Raw genomic sequence first — 19,832 nt, 5'->3', positions numbered from 1 at the left:
ACACCATGGTGACCACCTGCACGTTAGACTGGACTCTTATGTTGCTGTTTTGTTCAGCACAACACAAATCAGCAACATATTTGGTCTGACAAATGAAAACATTAACATTGGCTCTGGGAAATAGTTTTTTATCATTTTATAATGAATAATCTAGAAAATCAGTGGAGTTGGAGTGATAAGTCCATAAAATGATTGGTTGACGGGGGGTACTATTATTTTGATAGTTGATACATTGAGTTATTTGAGTGAACTAGTACTTTGTGCTTTATGATTGTAAACTATTGTATTTCTGTATACTTTGCACATAGGAAACAATTTGATGTCTTCATCTTGGGGTTGTAGAAACTGTGACAACCATTTTTTTCACTATTTCAGACATTTAGACCAATTGATTGATTGGTTAATGATGTAAGTAATACAGATATATTTGACAAAAATACAAAATGCTCATCCAGTATTTTCATTATTTCAGATGGACTTTTCAATAGATTAGTAGTCAGATTTAGAATTGCTTTCTAATATAGTATTTACCAAACAATAAATGATTTACAGAAAACTAAATAATGAAAATATCTTTTAAATTTTCAGCCCTAACAATTTCGTCTAATGAAAAAGCATAACTGCATTTTCAGTTGCCTGCTAATTAACATTGAGTTTGTTGATCTAGACTTTGTTTGGGACATTGGCATGTGTGAGAGTGATCTGCGGGGCTACATGTGGAGGTGTGTCAAATGAGGTGATTTATCTGCAGGCTGTAAGTGTGAACGCCATGCTGAATGGTTTATGGGCAGCTACCCTTACAGAGTATGGGCCAATGTGTAAAGGTGAGTGTACGGAGAGTGATTTATGTTCAGTCGAGTGTTTGAGGGGGTCAGATGTATAGATGCATGTTGTAGCATCAGTGGGTAAATGTGTTTGTGTACCACGCCAAGTCTTCATTTACTTACAGTGTGTGCCGGAGATTGCTCATGAATAATTGACCACCTTGATGCAGTGAAAGGATTTTTGATTCAGCGCACAATTAAAACATTTTTTTCTCCATCAGTATGTGCCCAGCTGTTTGTTTACATATACATGCGCTTGTGCGTGTGGCGGTTTGTGTGATTATAGTACACAATACACTGTTCCCTCATGTGTTTTGACAAGATTTGCCCCATTTAGAGAATTCAGACTCCCACCACTGTAATCGGCTCTGGCACTATGTGAGTTCTCCACCATGCCAGTTTCCTGATTTATTTCTATTCCGGAGCATAAGAGCAAAATGTCTGAGGTTTACCACAAGGTCCGACTAATTGACAGTACAGTACGCTGATTCAGCACAGTTAAATGGACATGAGCTGAGGAAGAGGAGGAAGATGGCTGAGAAGGACATACAGAGGAGAAGAAGAAAGGTAGCTGGGGGATGTTTTGCAGCATTATCAGACTACGTGTTAAATGCTTCTGTTCAAAAGGTGGTGCGATGCTTAGCAATAGTTGTACATTTTGAGAAATACACTTGTTTTGTTGTTGAATGACAGTAAACAGATGACAACTCTGTCTAACGGTAAAAAACCCACACCAGCACTTTTAAAGCTCAATAATCGACAAAGTGTGGTACTGGTCGATTTTCTTGCTTCCGTATTTTTTACAATAACATAATAAACTAAGATGATGTAAAATGGAGGTGAGGATTCTGAATTTTGTTTTCTTTAATCTCCAGCTACATTTGTATCATATAATAATTCTTATGATACCAAATGATGGAATAATCTGGACACAGGACAAACTTCTCAAGTTCAACTCTCAGAGACAACAAAAGGGTGAACAACATGATGGCTCCCCAAAAAGTGGCATAACTGTCACCTGGTGGCTGGCTGCAGTATAGTTCATAAATCCTGCCTCCTCCATGTTAGTGGTAAAAAATGTAATGTCACCCTAACACTGCCCCAGGTGGTCTCTTTTCCCACCCAAGACCATCTATATTTACGCTCACACCTATTAATGCATCTGTCTGCTAATTTCTGTCCCATCCACTGATTTTCTACCCAGAGACGACCTGTTCCGAGGCCGTCTGGAGCAGCGGCAGGTCACATTTGTTTTTATGACAGCATTGTGCGCTCCAGAGCAATGGTTGCTGTGGAAAAGAAGAACGGCAAACTACGAACAACAAGATATGACCTTCAGGGAGACAGAGAGAGGGAGGGGTGATGGGTTCTGGACAAAGCAATGTTCCCCAATAAATGAGTTAAAAACAGGAACCAAACGAAGAAATCAAAAGCCTGATTTAGGACGGGGGGCATAGGGGCAACTTGTACATTTCTGAGCCACAAATGGTGCTTTGAGGAGATGCTGACAAAGGCAACTGTGTCCAACTGGGTCTGAAACTGGAAACAACAAAACACAGCTGAACCAGCGGGAGAGTGGGAATGCACGAAAGGACGGCAACGGGATGATGGGAATAATACTGAATAGACCATTTATAAAACAGTGAATTTCAAATAAGTTTTTAATTAAGATATTTTCTCTTATAAATCATAGTTCTTATCAAATACAATTTTTTCAGTAATATTTGTTTAAATTAGTAATTTGAAGCTATAAAAAAATACAGGGTGAAGTCATGATTGACAGCTGAGACTGAGTCGCGATTGGTCGAGCATGTATATTGGCATAAAATCACTACAGAATCTGGCTCCAAATGCACAAGATGGCAGTGCTCGTATCCCGGTTTTCAGTGTTGGAGAGGCATGGCCCATCTTCAAATAACATAAAGTCTCTGGATCTAAAATAGACTTGAAATGAACAACAACAGCAAGCCAGAATAATCCGGAAGACAAATTTACAGCTTCTAAGTATTAGTTTTGTACCACAAAGTAGTTCTAATCAAACACGACCTTTTGTTTCCACCTCTTCAAAAGTGCATCTTGCTTTATCAAGACTAAGATCCTGCCTCTGTCCTTGTTATGAGACATCAAGCATCTATCCAGCTCAGTATCACCAACAGACAGCGCTCAAGTTCCAAGGTGGCAAAAGGATGGACTGTGGCTTCCGAGGATGTAAACACAACATGAGAAGGCCTGGGGTACAAAACACTGTCAGGGAAAATTGAAACAGAACACAATACATTTACCAATTGCAGGTACAGGACAGACGGGGGGGACTAATTATCACGCCAGCTACTGCCAGAGGAACACTGTTTACTTCTTTAAATTTAGTGAGCACGTAAGAATATCTCCTTCGAATCCTTTTGTTGAGACGGGTTTAGTTCTAAGGCTATTTTCAGTTTTTATAAATGTTGCTTATGAGCTGAACGGTCACAACAAGTGACAGCCTCATCCTCTCACCAGCGATGGAGGAAAAGATTCAGCCACCAGAGAATGAATTTATGGCCTCCTTTCCCTCTCTTTGCTATTTTCAGATGCAGCCCACTGGGAGAGGAAGAAGAACGTAAGTGGGGAAATAAGCCTTTCAGTGGGGTCACGCTTTGAATGGAAACAGATTGGAAGCACAAATACCAAAAACCCCATCGCTGAAACATGTAAAAGTGTATTTGTCTGCAGGTTAATGTACAGCAGCACAAGAAACATTGCAACATGTGCACGTAGGTACATTTTTGGTGAATTCACTCCAATCAGTATAATTTGGGATAATTGGGGTTGCAAGTGTCTGGAGTGGTTATTTTGGGGGTTATGGGCTAAAACGTTTGGGAACCTTTGACCTAGTCGATGTTAAAAATCAAACGGGGAACAGGATACTTTGTTGATAATGAAATGGAAGAGCTTCCAGACTAGTTGGGAAATCAAACACCTTCCCTTTTATTTTTCAAAACTCATCTTCTTGGCCCCAAGGTCTTCTACCCGAAAAATATGACGCAATGTCCCAGACAAGAATGGAAATGTCACCCAAACCCTGCCCCAGGCGATCTCCTTTCCCACCCAACACTATATCTATACATCTGTCTTCTAGTTTCGGTCCAGTCCAGTGATTTTCTACCCAGAGACGACCTGATCTGAGGCCGTCCGGAGCAGCGGCAGGTCACATTTGTGATTATGAGAGCATTGTGCACTCCAGAGCCACGGTTGCTGTGGAAAAGAAGAACGGCAAACAATGAACAACAAGATATGACCTTCAGGGAGAGAGAGAGAGGGAGGGGTGATGGGTTCTGGACAAAGCAATGTTTCCCAATAAATGAGTTAAAAACAGGAACCAAACGAAGAAATCAAAAGCCTGATTTAGGACGGGGGGCATAAGGGCAACTTGTACATTTCTGAGCCAGAAATGGTGCTTTGAGGAGATGCTGACAAAGGCAACTGTGTCCAACTGGGTCTGAAACTGGAAACAACAAAATCACAGCTGGGACAGTGGGAACGCATGAAAGGACAGCAACGAGACAGTGGGATAATACTGAATAGACCATTTATAAAACATACTATAGAAAATATTTTATTTATGAAAGATTTACTCTATATTATTTTACTTGTGTAATTTAAACACCTAGAATACTGCACAGCACTGAAACAAGTATTTTTCAAGAATCAAACTTTTTCAGTTTCTAAAACAGAACAAATCCTACTTTGAGGGGAAACTATCAATCAATTTGATCAAACCTTTTCTTCTCCATCTTACTTTAACAACATATATTCAATCTGTTGTGTGACAAGTGATTGCATGTAATTAGATTTTTGCATTGGTTCAAGAAAAAAAACACACCCACAAAACAATAATCACAGTTCATTGACTCTGGTGGATCCTTCCGTTATTTAATTAGGATCATTGTCTTTCAGGCAGATTAGAGTTTAAAACAGTAAATTACACGACACAAGCGTCCCATGTCATCTAAGCTGCACGGTCAGATCTATATGTTAACCAGACGCGGATCAATAAGGAAATCAGATGTAACCGGTTTTGTGTAACACCTCGTCAAACAGAAAGAAAAGCGTCTGTTCGTTCCCTCGGTGGGTTGACCGTCGTGTCACAGTGAATACGCCCGGAGTCCTTGTCAGGAGTCTCCGATTTTAAGAGGTGATGGAGAAACAGAGAGTGGCTTTAAAAAAGAGACAAAAAGAGAAGATAATCAATAAGATATCGATCAATAGGCAGGCCGGGGGGGGGGGGGGGGCGTCACAGATAATCGAAGATTCTAAGACAAGGGTCGCCACCCCCATTACGAAAAGTCTTTCTCCCTGTGGCTGTCACCTCCTCCCTGTTTCCCTCCGAACCCCTCTCCTTCCCTCCTCGTCGTTTTTCCCTCCGCGTCCTCCTCAGACTCCCCCCTTTTCCCCTCCATTTCTCCACAATATCTCACCCCTTCTCCATTTCCATCGCTCTGCCAATATCTCCACCTCTTCTCTCTTCCTCCGGTGCTACCCCCCCACCCCCCACCCTCCTCCTCCTCCTCCTGCTCTCTCCCGTGTCTACTGCAGCAGAAAAGCCAGCACAGACACCAGCATGTGTGCGTTTGTACATGTGTGTGCTACCGTGATAGATGCACGAGCGAGCCACGCACGGCCGTGGTGGGGGGGGGGGGGGGACCAGACCCTGCGTTGCATCGAACGCTCTCATCAAAACATTGATTGGTGCGTTACATCACAGCCATGCAAGCAAAACCCCCTTAAAATCATTAGAGTAACGTCTCCCCTCCTGTCTCCCTCTGTTTCCCCTCCTGTCTCCCTCCTCTTCCCTCTGTCTCTCTCTCATCTGTCTCCTTGTTTTTCCACATCAGCTCTCGTTTTTTCCCCTCTCTGTCCTCGCGTCTCTTCATCTCTCTCTCTCTCCTCTTCACATATCATTTGCATCTCTCAGGACCGAGAGACCAAAAGGTTTTGCCACATCAGACAGGATACTTTTAGAAGGGGATGGAGAAAATAGAGAGGGATCTGGGTCACATCGCTGTTTGACGTATAGCACTGGCATATCAGACCTATGGAGGGAAATGGGGCTGCGTTCACCCACAAATAGAGCCAGCGTTGTGCAGCCACTGAAATGAATCCCACCCACTACCTGCTCTGTACTCTGCATAACCCCTACGTGGTGTCGAAAACGCCACAATCTGCAACCATTGCATTCAACGATTATAGGCTTTTGTATGATTTATGGAATCTAAGCAGCCAAGTGTGGTGTTGAACTGTACATTACATAATATACAGCATTCTAACGGCCAGGCAGCAGGTACAGTAGCATCCAAGGTATGGCAGTGCTGCAAATGCTGCCCCCTCTTGCGCTGAGATGATTCAGAATTCAGCACAGAAACCAATTCTGTTTACATGCGAAGTACCTTTTCTGCCTCATGCTTGTCACACCGCCTCATCTGAAAATCTCCCTCCCGTGCAACATTTGGAAATCATGCAAACAGCCTCTCCGCTATATGAGGTGTTTTTTGTTTTTTTTTGCATGGAGTAAATGCAGGGGGGGGGGATCCATCCGATTGGGAGGAGAGTGACAGTTTGTGAAGCACTTCCTGCCTGATCCCTGAGTCCAGGGAGACAGATCAGGTGGCCTCAAGCAGACTATCTGTCCGTCATAGCCAGACACTTCCCTCCTCCATCACAGCGAACTCAATCTAGGTATGTAGACCAAAACCTGGTGCCAGAGGAGGTGTGTGTGTGATAGTGAATACAGTATATGGATTGCTGAGTGCACACTGACATTTTCAATGTGATGGCACGAACTGGCCACTGCAGGTGTCTGCTGACTGTCTGGATTTGCATGTGCACCTACAGTACATGCATGCATCCACAGCACCTAAGGGCCCTCACACACCCTCCTGACAGGAAGAACATTTGCACTGACACAAAGAAGCACAGGCAAGGATGATCAAACTATATCACTGTTTATACAAAACAACAGAAATCAAAGCAGATGTGATCAAGCAGCTGGATTTGTCTGTAACTGGAGGGTCTGAGAGAGAGAAAAATAACCACAAGGCCACTGGATCTGTTTTATGTGCCCGGGATCAAAAACGCAGGGAGGGGTACTTGTTACTCTTACACCTGTGTGATCAAACGCCATCAAATGTTTGCTTTTAAATGGCAGACTATTAACTATTTACACCAGAACAATAGCAGCCATCCCAATGTAGGAGCAAGTTATGCGTAATGGCAACGAGTCCCGTGCGTAAAAGGGGACTGGGAAAGGGGGTCTGGCCAAAAAACAACAACCCAGCAGTGTATAGCACCAAGGGCAAATGTGGGAGAAGACATGCACTCCAACACTGACGATTCCTCGTCGTGTGAGCCCCCCCCCCAACACCCCCCAGTGCGCTACTACAATAACTAAGACTAACGTGAAATACGGCGCATTGATGTGCATCGTAAAAGGACATATATGACTTAATGGAGGCGTTTGGATGCAGCGGATACTGCGTTTGGAGGCAGATCATGTATTAAACCCGCTCAAGTTGTGTAGGAATTATGACGGCAATAAAAAACGACATTCAATGTATGTAATGTATCAGGGCAAGGACGTGAAGGTGAACAAACCTGGTTGGGAGCCGTGTACCAGCAGATATAGCTGCCATACCATTTTCCATTTCCCCCAATGCTATCAGCATCAATTATTCAATATGAGTAGGTCTATATCCTGCCATTTAATACAAGCTGCAGCTGACAGGGGATCACACGCATACCAACAGTCAGGTAATTATCGGGGGCTGGTTTCTCTGCAGGTATGATGTGAACAAAAGTTTAAAAACTTATCAGGCCGAGGTAACATCACTGTGCAGCGGTGCAGGAACAACTTGCAGGAGAGACATATGTGGGGGGGAGACTCACCCGGGCATATTTGGAGGAATACGGGTCCTCAAAGAGCGCCCATATTTTCGGCTGCCAGGTTTTCCACCACCCTGCCTTGCGCGCGTCCTCCTGCATGCACAGTCTTTTCAAGTCCCCGTCCGCGCCGCCCAGCGCCGGGTCGTCGTCCGGCGCGTCCGGCTCCGGCGTCTCGAAGCTGTCCAGCGCCTCCTCCGCGTCCCGGTGCTGCCGGTAGTTCATCCAGCAGCACGCCTCCACGTCCGTCTCATCAATGCCCCAGAAGGCGAGCTCCTCCTCGAACAGGGGCCCGCACACATCGTTGGGACAGTGCAACTTCCCAGTGCGGTAGTAGTTGAGGATGAAGGAGAACACCGACGGGTGGCGGTCGAAGAAGAACTCGTCGAGTTTGGGGTCGTAGTCGAAGTTGCTGAACGCGTCCGGCTCGGTGAGCCACGACAGGCGGGTGCCGGGCAGCGTCTTTAGGGTGCTCCGGTAGGTCTCATGCCGCACCCCGCCGCAGTTTATCACGATCTTCTCGCTTTCCGACGGACAAGTCATGTCTGCGCTGTAACATGCTTTGTTGGACGACTTGTTCCCACCCTTGCGCCCTTTAAAAGAGGATACACACACCGAACTGAGCATAGAGGACCGGGGGGGAGGGAGAGGATGAGAGAGACCGAAGGGAGGAGGAGGAGGGAGGAGTCTGAGGAGTCTGCGGGGAGAGAGAGAGAGAGGGAAAAAAAGGGCAGAAATTTTTAGCAGAGGGGAGAAATAGATGGTGGATTATCAACATTGCAATACAGAGTGGGGATGCTTACAGCAGCTGCATGTGCAAAAAGGTTTCACTTGGTAATCATGGTGATGGTGGATTTGGTGCAAAATGACCTTGTGCAGGTGCAGTGAAGAGGGAGAGGAGGGGGGTGCAGGGATGAAGATGAGGGAGTTTCAGCACAGCATCCTGCATGGAGCAAAAACATGCCTCCAACTTATTAGTGCAAAAAAACAACAACACACAGGTGAGGCGGCTCTTCAGCACATTCATGAGTCAGCGTCCCAACAGGATGATTGTGAACACCATGCATGGTGACGGGCAGATTTGAGCCACTGTCGTGTGACCGGGGGCGGGGGGGGGGGGTGTCCCAGCAGGGTGAGCATCTCTCAGCCCCTCTGCTGTGGCACTGTAGCCCCTTGTCCTGTCTCTGTAGCTCCATGTGGATGATGCTCAAGCCCCCGCTCATTCGAATCTTCTCCCTAATTAGGCCACTGTGAGACTTCAGCACACAAACACCATCACTATCACCAGAGACGAGACGACCCCCCACCCCAGACACACATCTCTCACCCCTGCCCACCTGCAGCAACCCTGCTCTTTCCCTCAAGACCGTGTGAGAGGAGGTGAGGGTTCAGAAATGTGGAAGAAATAGAGAAAAACTAAGGGTCCAGATTCCCCCCTTCCCCCAGAATGCCTCTCTGACATGAGGTGGTTCAGCACTGTGTGTGTGTGTTTGTGTGTTAATTGCCTCCCGAGAGTGCAGTGTCCGTACTAATGTTAGATCTCCTCAATCAGCCCGTGTGCGTGCTACACACACTGCTGCAGCCCCCTCCGACCGCACAGAGATTCACACACAATCATGTCAATGCTCTGCCTGCCACTTCTCCCATGGACTGCTTTGTATATGCATGTGTGTGTGTGTGTGTGTGTGTGTGTGTGTAAGAAGGCAGAAAGAAGGAGTAGAAGGTAAGAAGGGTAGAGAGGAAGGATGGGGGGAGGAGGAGGCCATAAATCTGATTTTTAATGGAAGGATAGAAAAGGACAGAACAATCAGGCAAAGCAAGGCAGGCAAACACCTGGAGACAGGGATGGAGTGAGGGAGGAATGGAGGTGTGGAGGGGGGAGAAAGTGAATGCAGCATCACTTCTGTCTGAGCAGCCAGTGTGATATTGTCTCTCCCCCCCAGTAATGGAAGAAGGGGGTTGCAGGGAAGGAGTGCACAGGAGGGGGAGGAGGAAGAGCATCGAAAAAGGAGAGTGCGCTATAAAAGTGAATGAATTCTGCTGCAGTAAAAAGCCAGAGTTATTTGCTCTCGCTCTTTTTCCCTCTCTCTTTCTCTCTCCCTCCTTCTCCCAGCGAGGTCAGATTGTTCGCCCGTGAGATTCGTCGCCAGCCGCGGGGGTGGGGGGGCTTCAGAGAAGACACGCTTTCGCAGCAAAAAAAGAAAAAAGAAGCTGCTACATGTGGCGTATCTGTGTTGTTAACCTTTTTCCTCTATTCAAAGAAATCCACCGTGCTCCCTCCCCCCGTCCTCTCCCGTGTGAGGTCCCACTGGCCCTCCCCCATCTCCCTCCCACTACTCACTCTCTCTCTCCCTCACTTTTACTTCCTTGCTAGCTCCCATATTCCGCATAAGGGAAACACATTTCATTGAAGGGGAATCAAGGCTTCACTTCTTCTTCTTCCTCTTCCTCAACATTCTAATCCAGTGCCCCCCCTCTCTCTCCCCCTTAATTCTTTCTCTCTGCTCCTGTCCCCTTTTCCTCCACTCAGCTCTAATGCACTCTTTTATTCCTCCCCTCTTTTTGCCACTCATCCTCCTGACCCATTCTTTCCCTCCCTCTTCTCAAAGTAGCATTCCTTCACTTTGGCTCAACTCTCTCCTCCTCTCTCCCCCTCTTAGACTTGTGCTGCCTTTCTTGTGGGACACTGCAGTCATCCTCTCTCTGTATTTGCTGTTGTTTTGCTCATTTCACAGCACTTTTTTTGATTGATGGAGTAGTTTGTTGTCTTTCTTTTCTCCTCAGTTCATTTCCTGACATGAAGTTTATTTTTTCTGATTTTAATTTGACTTTTCTTGACATGATAACTTTTTTCAATTTTTGAGGATCCTGGAAAAAGACTTAACGACACTCAGGTAAGCTCTACTAAAATCAAGGCTACTGCATGGGTAAACAACCAAAGTGCGCATATTTAAAACTGCGCAGAGCTGAAAAGAACCCCAAAATGATGCCAATTATGTGCACAGATCTTGAAGTACCTTAAGTGTTAAATGCCTTCAATTTCTACTTCTTTGCAGCATTTTCTGCAGGAGCATCAAATCTGCTTGCTTGACAAGAAATGTCTGCACTGAGTTTTGCAGTTGAGCAGAGTTGCACTGCATCACTACGCCGATGTAGTTTGGTTTGCATCTTTAACAACTAAAAAACATTTAACAAGAATAATTCATTGAGTGAAAACATCAACTCCAGAGAGATGATTTGAAAGTGGGATGGTGGCAGAGAGAGTGTAAGAAGATCTGTATCCAGACTCAGCTTTGTCCTGTGGTGGGAGGTTTGTGTTTCAGCACCACGGACAGCGGCACACTCTGCCTGCCTGTGACGGGATCCAACACTTTAGTCGAAGCGGCTTCTCTGAAACTTTCCTCCCTCTGACGACTTCACTTTGTACCTCTGCACCCTGGCGTTTACTTCATAGGCTGCTGTAGCTTATTGGTGGACTGCTGAATATTTTATACGCAGACAGCCACAAGTCTGTAAGTGTGGTTAAATGGCCTTTTGTTCTCCGGGAGTCATGTGTGGTGAGCGTATTGATTTTATGAATTTGCTTGAGTATTCTTTCATGTATCTGAGTTAAATCAGAGGTTAATCAGGGGGTAGCTGGGTTCTTGCCAACTTTTCTACAAACTTATCACATCGTTAGGGTTTAAAATTCGAAGTTTTGAGAAAAAGTCTAGTTGTCAACAAGACCCAGATTATTGATCCTGACGAGCATGTGAGCCGAATGCTTTCTAGTTGCACTTCAGGACGCCTGCAGTTTTCAGCTTAATACAGGGGGATAGTGAGCACATCCCTGAGAGTCGGCCTCAACACTTTGATCACTGACAGCGAGTGTAATTGCTTGGAAAAAAAACTAACACCAGTGAGTAGAGGGGGGGTAAAGCGCGAGGAGGAGGTGTGGAGGCTGCAGAAAGTGAGCGTTGCATGGAAAATGGAGGAATGAAGTCGAGCACAGAGGTGAAGAGGGAAGGCAGAGAGAGAGAGTATGCATGAGAAGAAAGGTAAAAATCTGAGCGAGAGGCAAGGGAGGGGGGAGCCAGAGGAGGAGAGTGGAGGAACAATACCTCCCCCACTGCCACTACCACCACCTCTCTTTCCTGCAGCCTTTCCTGGCTTGGCCACCATGTCCTGCGCCACCCTGCTACTACCAGCTCACCACTGCACACACACACATACTCAGGGGGAGAGAAGCAAGTGAGGGAGGGAGGGAGGAATAGAGAGAGGGAGAGAGGGAAGGAGGCACATACACACACCTGAGTGCAGCAAATGGGGCGAAGAACACTAAAACAAGGCTTCATCATTATAACTCAGAAGAAGATCAGTTCTGCAGAGGACTGATAGAGAGAAAGAGAACAGGGATGAGAGAGAGCGAGAGCGTGCACACGGCCCATGCACTAAGGCTGCACTGACACTAATATATATTAGCAGAAACACTGCAGCAAGAGGGGGAGGGAGCATAGGATTATGGGATGCATTGACTCTGAGGTACCAGCAGCAGTAACTGGGGAGGGTAAGGGGATGAGAGAGACAGAGAGATAGAGAGAGAGAAAAGCAAGGGAAGAAATTTGGAGGAGTGCTGACTGTGCGGAACAGACCCAGCAGTTGGCAGAAAAAGCAAAAACCTTTACCAATCGCAGAGGGGAAGAGATAGGAGGGAGTGAGATTAGATGGAGAAGGAGGGGTACGGAAAAGATGAGGAGAGAGAAAAAGATAGAAAGTGTGTGTGTGTGTTTGTGAAGGAAGGGATGGGGTAAGGTAGACGAGAGAGGGTGCTTGGGGAAAACCAAAGAGGGGTGGAAGACTGAAAAAAAAAAGACCTTCGGCAATGGTACCTAAATGGCTGTGAAGGTGAAAGAGGGGGAGTGTGCTGGGGGAGGTAAGGAATGGTCTGCAATACTAATACGAGGAAAACAGAGTGATTAAAAGAGAGAGAGCAGGAGGTAGAGAGGAAGGAAAACAAGTGTGGGAATGTAAAACAGATATACAGCTGAGGAGAATGGCAAATGTACCACTGGGGGAAAGGAGGGCACTGCAGGCAAGTGTATAATGTATGTGTGTGTGTGTTAGAGAGAGGGAGAGAGAGAGAGAGAGAGAAAGAGAGAGAGAGAGTGTGTGTATAAGAGAGAGAGCACGAATTACGTATGTGTTTCTGGTGCACAGCCATTTTTTTTTTCTCCACCCGCTGCCACATCAAAGGATGTAACCACAAGGCTTCATGCTGTTCCATCCATATCGCCTCCCTCCCTACCTCCCCTCCTCTTTCCTCACCCCTCCTCCTCATCTCTACCTCATCTCCCTCTTCCTCCCTTTGCACGCACACTCCCCGGTGTTGAGGAGACCCCAGCCGGAGAAATTGAGGCACTGCAGCGCGGCGGAAGCACTGTGGTCACCTCCCCTTTTAGTGCGGTGTCACACCACACAGTGTCCTCTCTCCCTCCCCACCCACCCCAACCTCCCTCAGATTGTCATTGCGCCTCACGCTGGCACTCTGGTGCTGCCAGGAGAGAGAGGATGCCAGATAAGGTGTCGGTGCATGTGCAAGTATCGTGAACGGAGCGAGAGGATGAATCGAATAAAATAAGAATGAACGCGAGAGGAGATGCATGAATGGGTAAGAGAGAGAGAGGGGAGACAAAAACAGAAACAGGGGTGTGTATGCAGTTGAAAAACAAGAGGAGGAGGAGGCCACACAATGACCCAGCAGCTCATGTAGACAGGGGGGGGGGGGGCAAGGGCATTTCTCATCATAACAAAACTCACCAGGGGCCAATTCCCAGAACATGAATTAAATAGCCAATCAATTAAGCAAGCAGAGAGGAAATCTACCAGGGGGCAGCTCCACTACTCAGCAACACCAGCCTGGAGATCTCCAGGGGCTGGCCAATCCACACATACTGCAGCAGCAACACCCCCCTGGGGGCTCCAGGTTTGTGCATATTGGTCGGCAACCCCCCCACCTCCAACCCCAGGAGATGCTTCTGCTCTCTTGCTATGATCCAGCAACTTTTTTTTTTTTTTGACAGAGACAGAGAAAGGATAAAAAAGACAGCCATGTGCTCCTGGTTTCCTCCTTTTAGCTAGCTGGGGGATGATTAATACATAAGGCCATTTTCAGGAATAGATGAGCAGCGATGGAGCCTGTAATGGAGCTCTGAAAGCTCAGTCAGTGTCCATGACTAAAATCCTGCTGGCCCCACAGGAGGATAAACGTTGAGATTTGTTTCAGGAGGGGGTAGACTGAAGGGAGTGATTAGGAGAGGAGTTGCAAAAACTCCCTTTGAGGAGCAATGATTGGTGGAGGAGAGGTGAGAAAAATCCTGAAACAGCCCTGAGTGCAAGAAGAGGGAGAAAACCATGGGATGGGATCGAGTGTCATGTCGAGAAGGAGCTCTATTTTGGGACGTGGAAAAATCTGAGCTAATATCCTTTGACTTTGAAATCTGGTTCTTGGTGGAATTTGCATCAAGAGCAAATAGATTTAACCCCCAACACCTCCCGACTCTCTCTCAAGTATTAAAACCGTCTACTTCTAATTAATGACACTGCCCCAATGGCGTAATTAGGCCCATTACAATCCAGCAGTGCAAAGATGTGATACACGGGGCCAAACGGGAGAAACGGCATGAGGAAAGAGGTATTACTGCTCCGATGCCTGACCTCTGAACAAGCCAGCGATTAGACACAGAGGAGGGAGAAGGGAAGTCACAGGTTAGACTCTCAGCAGCCAGGGAGGATGGAGAGAAGTTGGCCTCTACAAGAGGAACGATGGAGAACAAAGAGGAGATGTAAAGTGAGCTGGAGGTGAGTGTCAAGGTCAAGGGGCCGAGGGTGGGGGGGCTTACAAAGCATCTCGATCAGGTAATAAATTACAGTTGAAGGAATGCAAGGGAAAGTTCCCACAACTGCTAGCGATGTGAGGAGGAAACCTTCACCGTCAAGGAGAGAGGAAGGGTCAGAGGCAAAGAACACTCACAAACCCAGGACACGACAGATGCGTAATTCAATCACGGCCTCAAAATAGATTTATCCCCCCACCATCACCATACCGTGCTTAAACAGCAGCGCCCTCCTTTTCAAGCCCCATCACAACTCTACCAATCACATCCACTGACAACATGCCACTGTCTCTGGTGGGTTTAGGCTGTTTATTCCCCTCCTATCATTTTCTTTTCTTTTTTTTTTTCTTAAATCGAAAGGGGTGTTTTCTGGGTTACCCTCACATCTAAAAATAGCTCAGGCTGTGGATTTATAATGCAGGACTGAGGTGGGGAAAAGCAGGGAGCGAGCAAATGGAGGAAGAGAAGCTTGAGTTCCCATTAGGGGAAGAGCACGCTGAAGCCACTTGGCAGAGGGAAGGCAAAAAAACGGGAAAAAGTGAAGGAAAAGGAGGCGTTATGAAACTGGAGACTTTGTGTGTAGATGCAGACGGAGCTGAAGTTGACAGAGTCTAGACGTTCAACTGCCCCCACAGACCTGCAGGACGAGATCTCTAGTAGTGATGCTGTGTTCTTCCCCTGGTTCCACTCCAGTAACCAACCACCCCCCCATATGTATTCCTCACACCTTCCTCTCCCTCACTGTCATGCATGTGTGTGTTTGTGTGTGTCGGTCCTCTCGCCCTCCTCCCTCTGTGGTACCTTCATCAAACCTCCATTTCAGGCCTTGACACTTACCCAGGGCTGCCATGAAGCAGGGGCAAACACACACACACATTCACACAGAGGGACAAACACACACTGGAGGCACAGGCAAGTAAAAAGAAAATGCGTGCGTGAAAAAGGCACAAAAGCAACACACACATGGACAGTTACTCATGAAGGCAAGACACAAAATGATGCTGAGAGGAATGCGTGCAAACACACACACACACACATTCTTCTCAGTGGCATGAAACTGCCTTGATGTGGTGGTGTAGATGGGGAAACACCCACCAATGTGCAATGAGGAGTGTTTGTTGCATTTCATATTTTTCCAGGCGTCACATTCATTAAACCAGACAGTGAGTGTGTGAGAGTGTGTGTGTGTGTGTGTGTGTGTGTTTGTGTGTGTGTGTGTGTGTGTGTGTGTAAAAGTACACTTCTCTTTGTATAACACATGCAGTGAAGAGCTCCATGATTCCTATGTGATCATTTCTCCTCACACATCCTGATTCCTCCAGATTACTCATCAACACACACGCGCGCCACAGGAGGAGACAAAATGTGGATAAAAACGCAGCTATTGTGGATAAAACGATACTTGTTGAATGTGGGTTATAGTCGCTGTGTTTTTCTGGATGTAGCCACGCAGCTGCTCGGACATCAGACGGAATAAAGCCACCAAACACAGACACATGTATAAATATACACCGATGCACACAGACACGGTTCATACTCACTTGGTTCAGGTTGGTTTCGCGTGCGTGCGGCACATGAAGCGTAAGAGATCGATCACAAGGTAGTTTTCTTTGTTAGATCGCTCTTTCTTATGATTTCACAGAGTATCCAGTTTCTCGCAGGCATTCAGCTGATTTTTTGTTTATTCTCTCTCCCACCGGTTTAAACAAAACCCCCCAAAAAACAGGATTACGCGCGTCTGTTGGATGAAAATCTCGTTTCTTTCTCTCTCTTTTGTTTCTGGCACGGTTATTACCAGAGCTTTATGGTCATGCTGGTGATGGCACAGGGATGAAATGAGCAGAGGTCCCCCTGAAATCTGCTTCTCTTATTTTTTTCCCTATATTCTCCCTCGATCTCCCTTCTCCCACCTCTTTTGTTATTGCCAGGAAAATGGAAAAATAAATTGCCAGCCTTTGTGACAGTTTCTCTACGCTTCCAGGCGCAGGGCGCAGCTACCATTCAGCTTCTTCTCCCTTTTTTCCCCCAAGATGTTTCAGTGGATGCAGCCTGTAGACACCTCTCTCTCTTTGCCTTTTCCCTCTCTCTTGTTCCGCTGGATGAGCGTCACCTTCTGCACTATTTTTTCTCCCCCCCCCCTCTCTCTCTTCCTCAGACGATACATGTGGGCGGATTAGAGAACAAGACAAGAGGGGTGGGAGGACCCCGGTGGATACAGAGGCTAATTTCTCATAACTGAACTTCATAAATACACAAATGCAATAAAGATGCAACACACGCGCGTGGCTATAAACGGAAGGAGTGCGTTGATTTATCATCATGTGCTTAATTGGCCTTTTTTTCTCTCCTCTTCCTCCCTCCTCTTCCCACTTTAGCCTGCACAGCCCACACATGCTCACTCTGCTGGACGGACGCACAAACACCATTTTGTCTACAGGTTCCCAGCCTTGACTCTGGCTGGGGCTGACATCAGCAGTCATGTGGCAGCAGAGGAAGCAGGTGGGTTGATGTGGCTGTGGAGTCTGGACCACTATGTTCTCTGATGATTTCAGCAAGGAGAGGAAGTGCAGACACGGATTTGATGAAGGCGTCTTTGCTCTGAGGGCACACCTCCATTCACGAAGAGACAACAGGATCCATTATTTAGATTTTTTTTTTCATAGCTGTGAAATTCTTGAAACAAGCCTGGATCAGAATTATTGTATTATTACTGATTCCTTGAGAAAAATAAACGTCTCAGGTTGAAACTAAAATAATCTCTAATTAGAATCATTTTGATGCCGCTTGCAAATGCAGGTTTACTGGGCATAAAAACACATAGAGGACACATAGAAGACTGCAAAAATGTATATGTACATATAAATATGATTCAATCTAATTTGTATGGCACATATTCACAAATCACAATTTGTCTCATAGGGCTTAACAAGGTGCGACATCCTCTGTTCCTAAGCCTCAACAAGAAGAAGGAGGAAAAACTATGAAAAACATATAAACAGGGAAGAGAAACCTCACAGAGACACATGTGAGGGATCCCTCTCCCAAAGTACAAAGCATACAAAGTATTTGTACATGAGAAAATGTCTGATAGAGATGAAGGGAGCAGCAATGGCAAAATGAGAATAGGAGGTAGAATATGTGAGTAGGGCTTATTATATATCATAAAAATGAGGTGGAGTGGGTCATCCACTAACCAGAAGGTCAATGGTTTGATCCCCACATGCAGAAGTGTCCTTGGGCAAGACACTGAACCCCAAAACGCCTGTGATGACTGTGCGGAGTCATAGAGGAAGTGCACTGCCCCTAGATGCATGAGTGTGAAAGTGGAAATGGCAAATGGTGAAGTGCTATGGATGGTCATCAAGACTAGAAAAATGCAATGTAAATGCTATGTATTGACCAATTACTCAAAAGTTATATGTTTCATTTACCAGAAATCCCACCACTGCAGATTCTTCCTGCAGGAGGTGGCTTCCTTGTGCTGCTGATGCACTTATCGACAGGAAACTCAAAGTGAGTGCAACATCGTCTCATAAAAATTACACGAGTAGTAAAAGGGCAAAGGCTATGGCTAGGTAGAATTTTCCTCTGACCACAAAATGTTCTTGTGAAAGCAGAGTGCGGACAGAAAATGGATGAGTAAAGGAATCACGGTTAGGTGGAGGACGTTTTTCTTTTTTTTTAAAGCGCATTTAGAATTAGTACAAACATTAAGTTAATGTTAAATTAAGCATTTAGTGCAAAGGGGATGTTGATGAATACAGAGCCGGTTTTATTTATTCATCATCTCTTCCTTTTCTAAATGAGGCGACAGCTGACGTCGACAGATCTGCACTGTCTCCAGACTATTTCACTTACGTATGTTCAGACTGTGAGTTCTTTCAAACTAACTGACAACAAGAGGTCAGGCTTCCTGGTGCCGTACGGCTTCAGTGCGAAACACTGAGAGACCGCACCTTTATTTAAAAGGCTGTTATACTCACAAGCACTGAATAGTTAACTCAAAGGAGGTCAGCGAGGGGTATGGGTGCCCTAAGAACGCTCCATATTCCAACATCACAGCACAACCACACAATAAAGCTTTTTCAAAAACAGGCTCGATTTAGGACTTTAATGAATCAGGGGCCATAAAGGGGCCACAGTTTACACAGAGGGGCCAGTTGGATGTCCAACATCCATGCACAATTCCTGACCTCAGGAAGGTGCACGCTCCTTGTTTACTGTTGGCCCTACAGTCACACATCATTAAATATGTTTTAAAAATTGTTCAAGCACACAGTGGACTTAAAAAAATCTTTTCATATTTGTTTGTATTGTTAGTAAATGACTAGTTTATGTAATAAAAAAAATCTCCTGACAGGACAGGGGCAGTTCAGGAGCATATCAGATTTGAGATGGTGCCAGTGCCCCCTTGAACCAGCCCCTGGATCCACTCCTGCCTAAACACCATGTAGAAAATACACAAAAGTGCAGCTATTCTGGATTACAGATTTTTGTGTCTCTCCTGTCAGCAATCAAAAGCCTCTGTCACAAGTTCACAGGACAGAACGAGCAGCTACACGTTCACGTGAAAATGTTTCAGGTCGAGCATAGCCGCCCTTTCTCTCTTTATTCCAATATTTAGTCCAGCCTGTTACTCAGTTCTGCACCATCCCGCTCCTTGTTCATTTACTACATCCCAAACTCCTGCAGCACCATCTGAAATCAGTCAAATGTAAAATTTACACAAGGGTTGAACTCGAGAATTCATAGATAATTCAAGTTGCTCCAGCAGCAGGCATAATCCTTTCAGCTCTGCTAACACAGCTTTTATACATTTCATAAAGTATCAACAAGACAGTCAATTTCATGGCAGGGCATTATAAGCATCAGCTGTAAATACAAATTATGATACATCCTTAAGGACTGACCCAGTCCAACAACAAGACTGAAAATCACTGCTCATAAAGGTCAATTCTCACAAACTGAACCCGCTCCCTGTCAACAGAACAGAACGTAGCCGACACCGTTTCTTCATAAACCTGCATGAATACGGAATGTTCCAACTTTGTGTGCAGCTAGAGCGAGCATTAGTCAACACGAACACATCCACAGTCGGTCTCCTGGCGGCAGCACAGTGCAGCTCATGCATAAGGAAGCAGCGAGCAGCAGGCCTTTGGAGACATTGTGTGGTCAAGAGAAGAGAAGGGGGGGGGGTGTTAGTGTGACGACGGCCACTGTC

At 46.0% G+C, this 19,832-nt stretch overlaps 1 protein-coding gene across 10 annotated transcripts in view; it reads right to left on the bottom strand.

Annotated features, from left to right (window-relative positions):
* The window catches only part of LOC109627117 (voltage-gated potassium channel KCNC1-like), a 45,106-nt gene extending 28,385 nt beyond the window's left edge, over positions 1-16,721 (bottom strand). For 8 of the 10 annotated variants that reach the window (XM_069518045.1, XM_020083519.2, XM_069518044.1 and 5 more), the window contains exons 1-2: positions 8,543-8,568; positions 7,746-8,436 (exon numbers count right to left, since the gene is read on the bottom strand). In XM_069518045.1, coding sequence (XP_069374146.1) covers positions 7,746-8,436; positions 8,543-8,553 — 702 coding nt within the window. In that variant the 5' untranslated portion in view covers positions 8,554-8,568. Of the gene's footprint in view, positions 1-7,745; positions 8,437-8,542; positions 8,683-16,152 lie in introns of those variants that run through there. The other 2 variants (XM_020083520.2, XM_069518050.1) reach the window with 2 other exon arrangements.
* Between the last annotated feature and the right edge of the window lie 3,111 nt (positions 16,722-19,832).

The sequence above is a fragment of the Paralichthys olivaceus genome, chromosome 21 (assembly GCF_024713975.1).
Source record: "Paralichthys olivaceus isolate ysfri-2021 chromosome 21, ASM2471397v2, whole genome shotgun sequence".
Taxonomy (NCBI): Eukaryota; Metazoa; Chordata; class Actinopteri; order Pleuronectiformes; family Paralichthyidae; genus Paralichthys; species Paralichthys olivaceus.
This window is presented reverse-complemented; position numbering and strand designations above follow the sequence as displayed.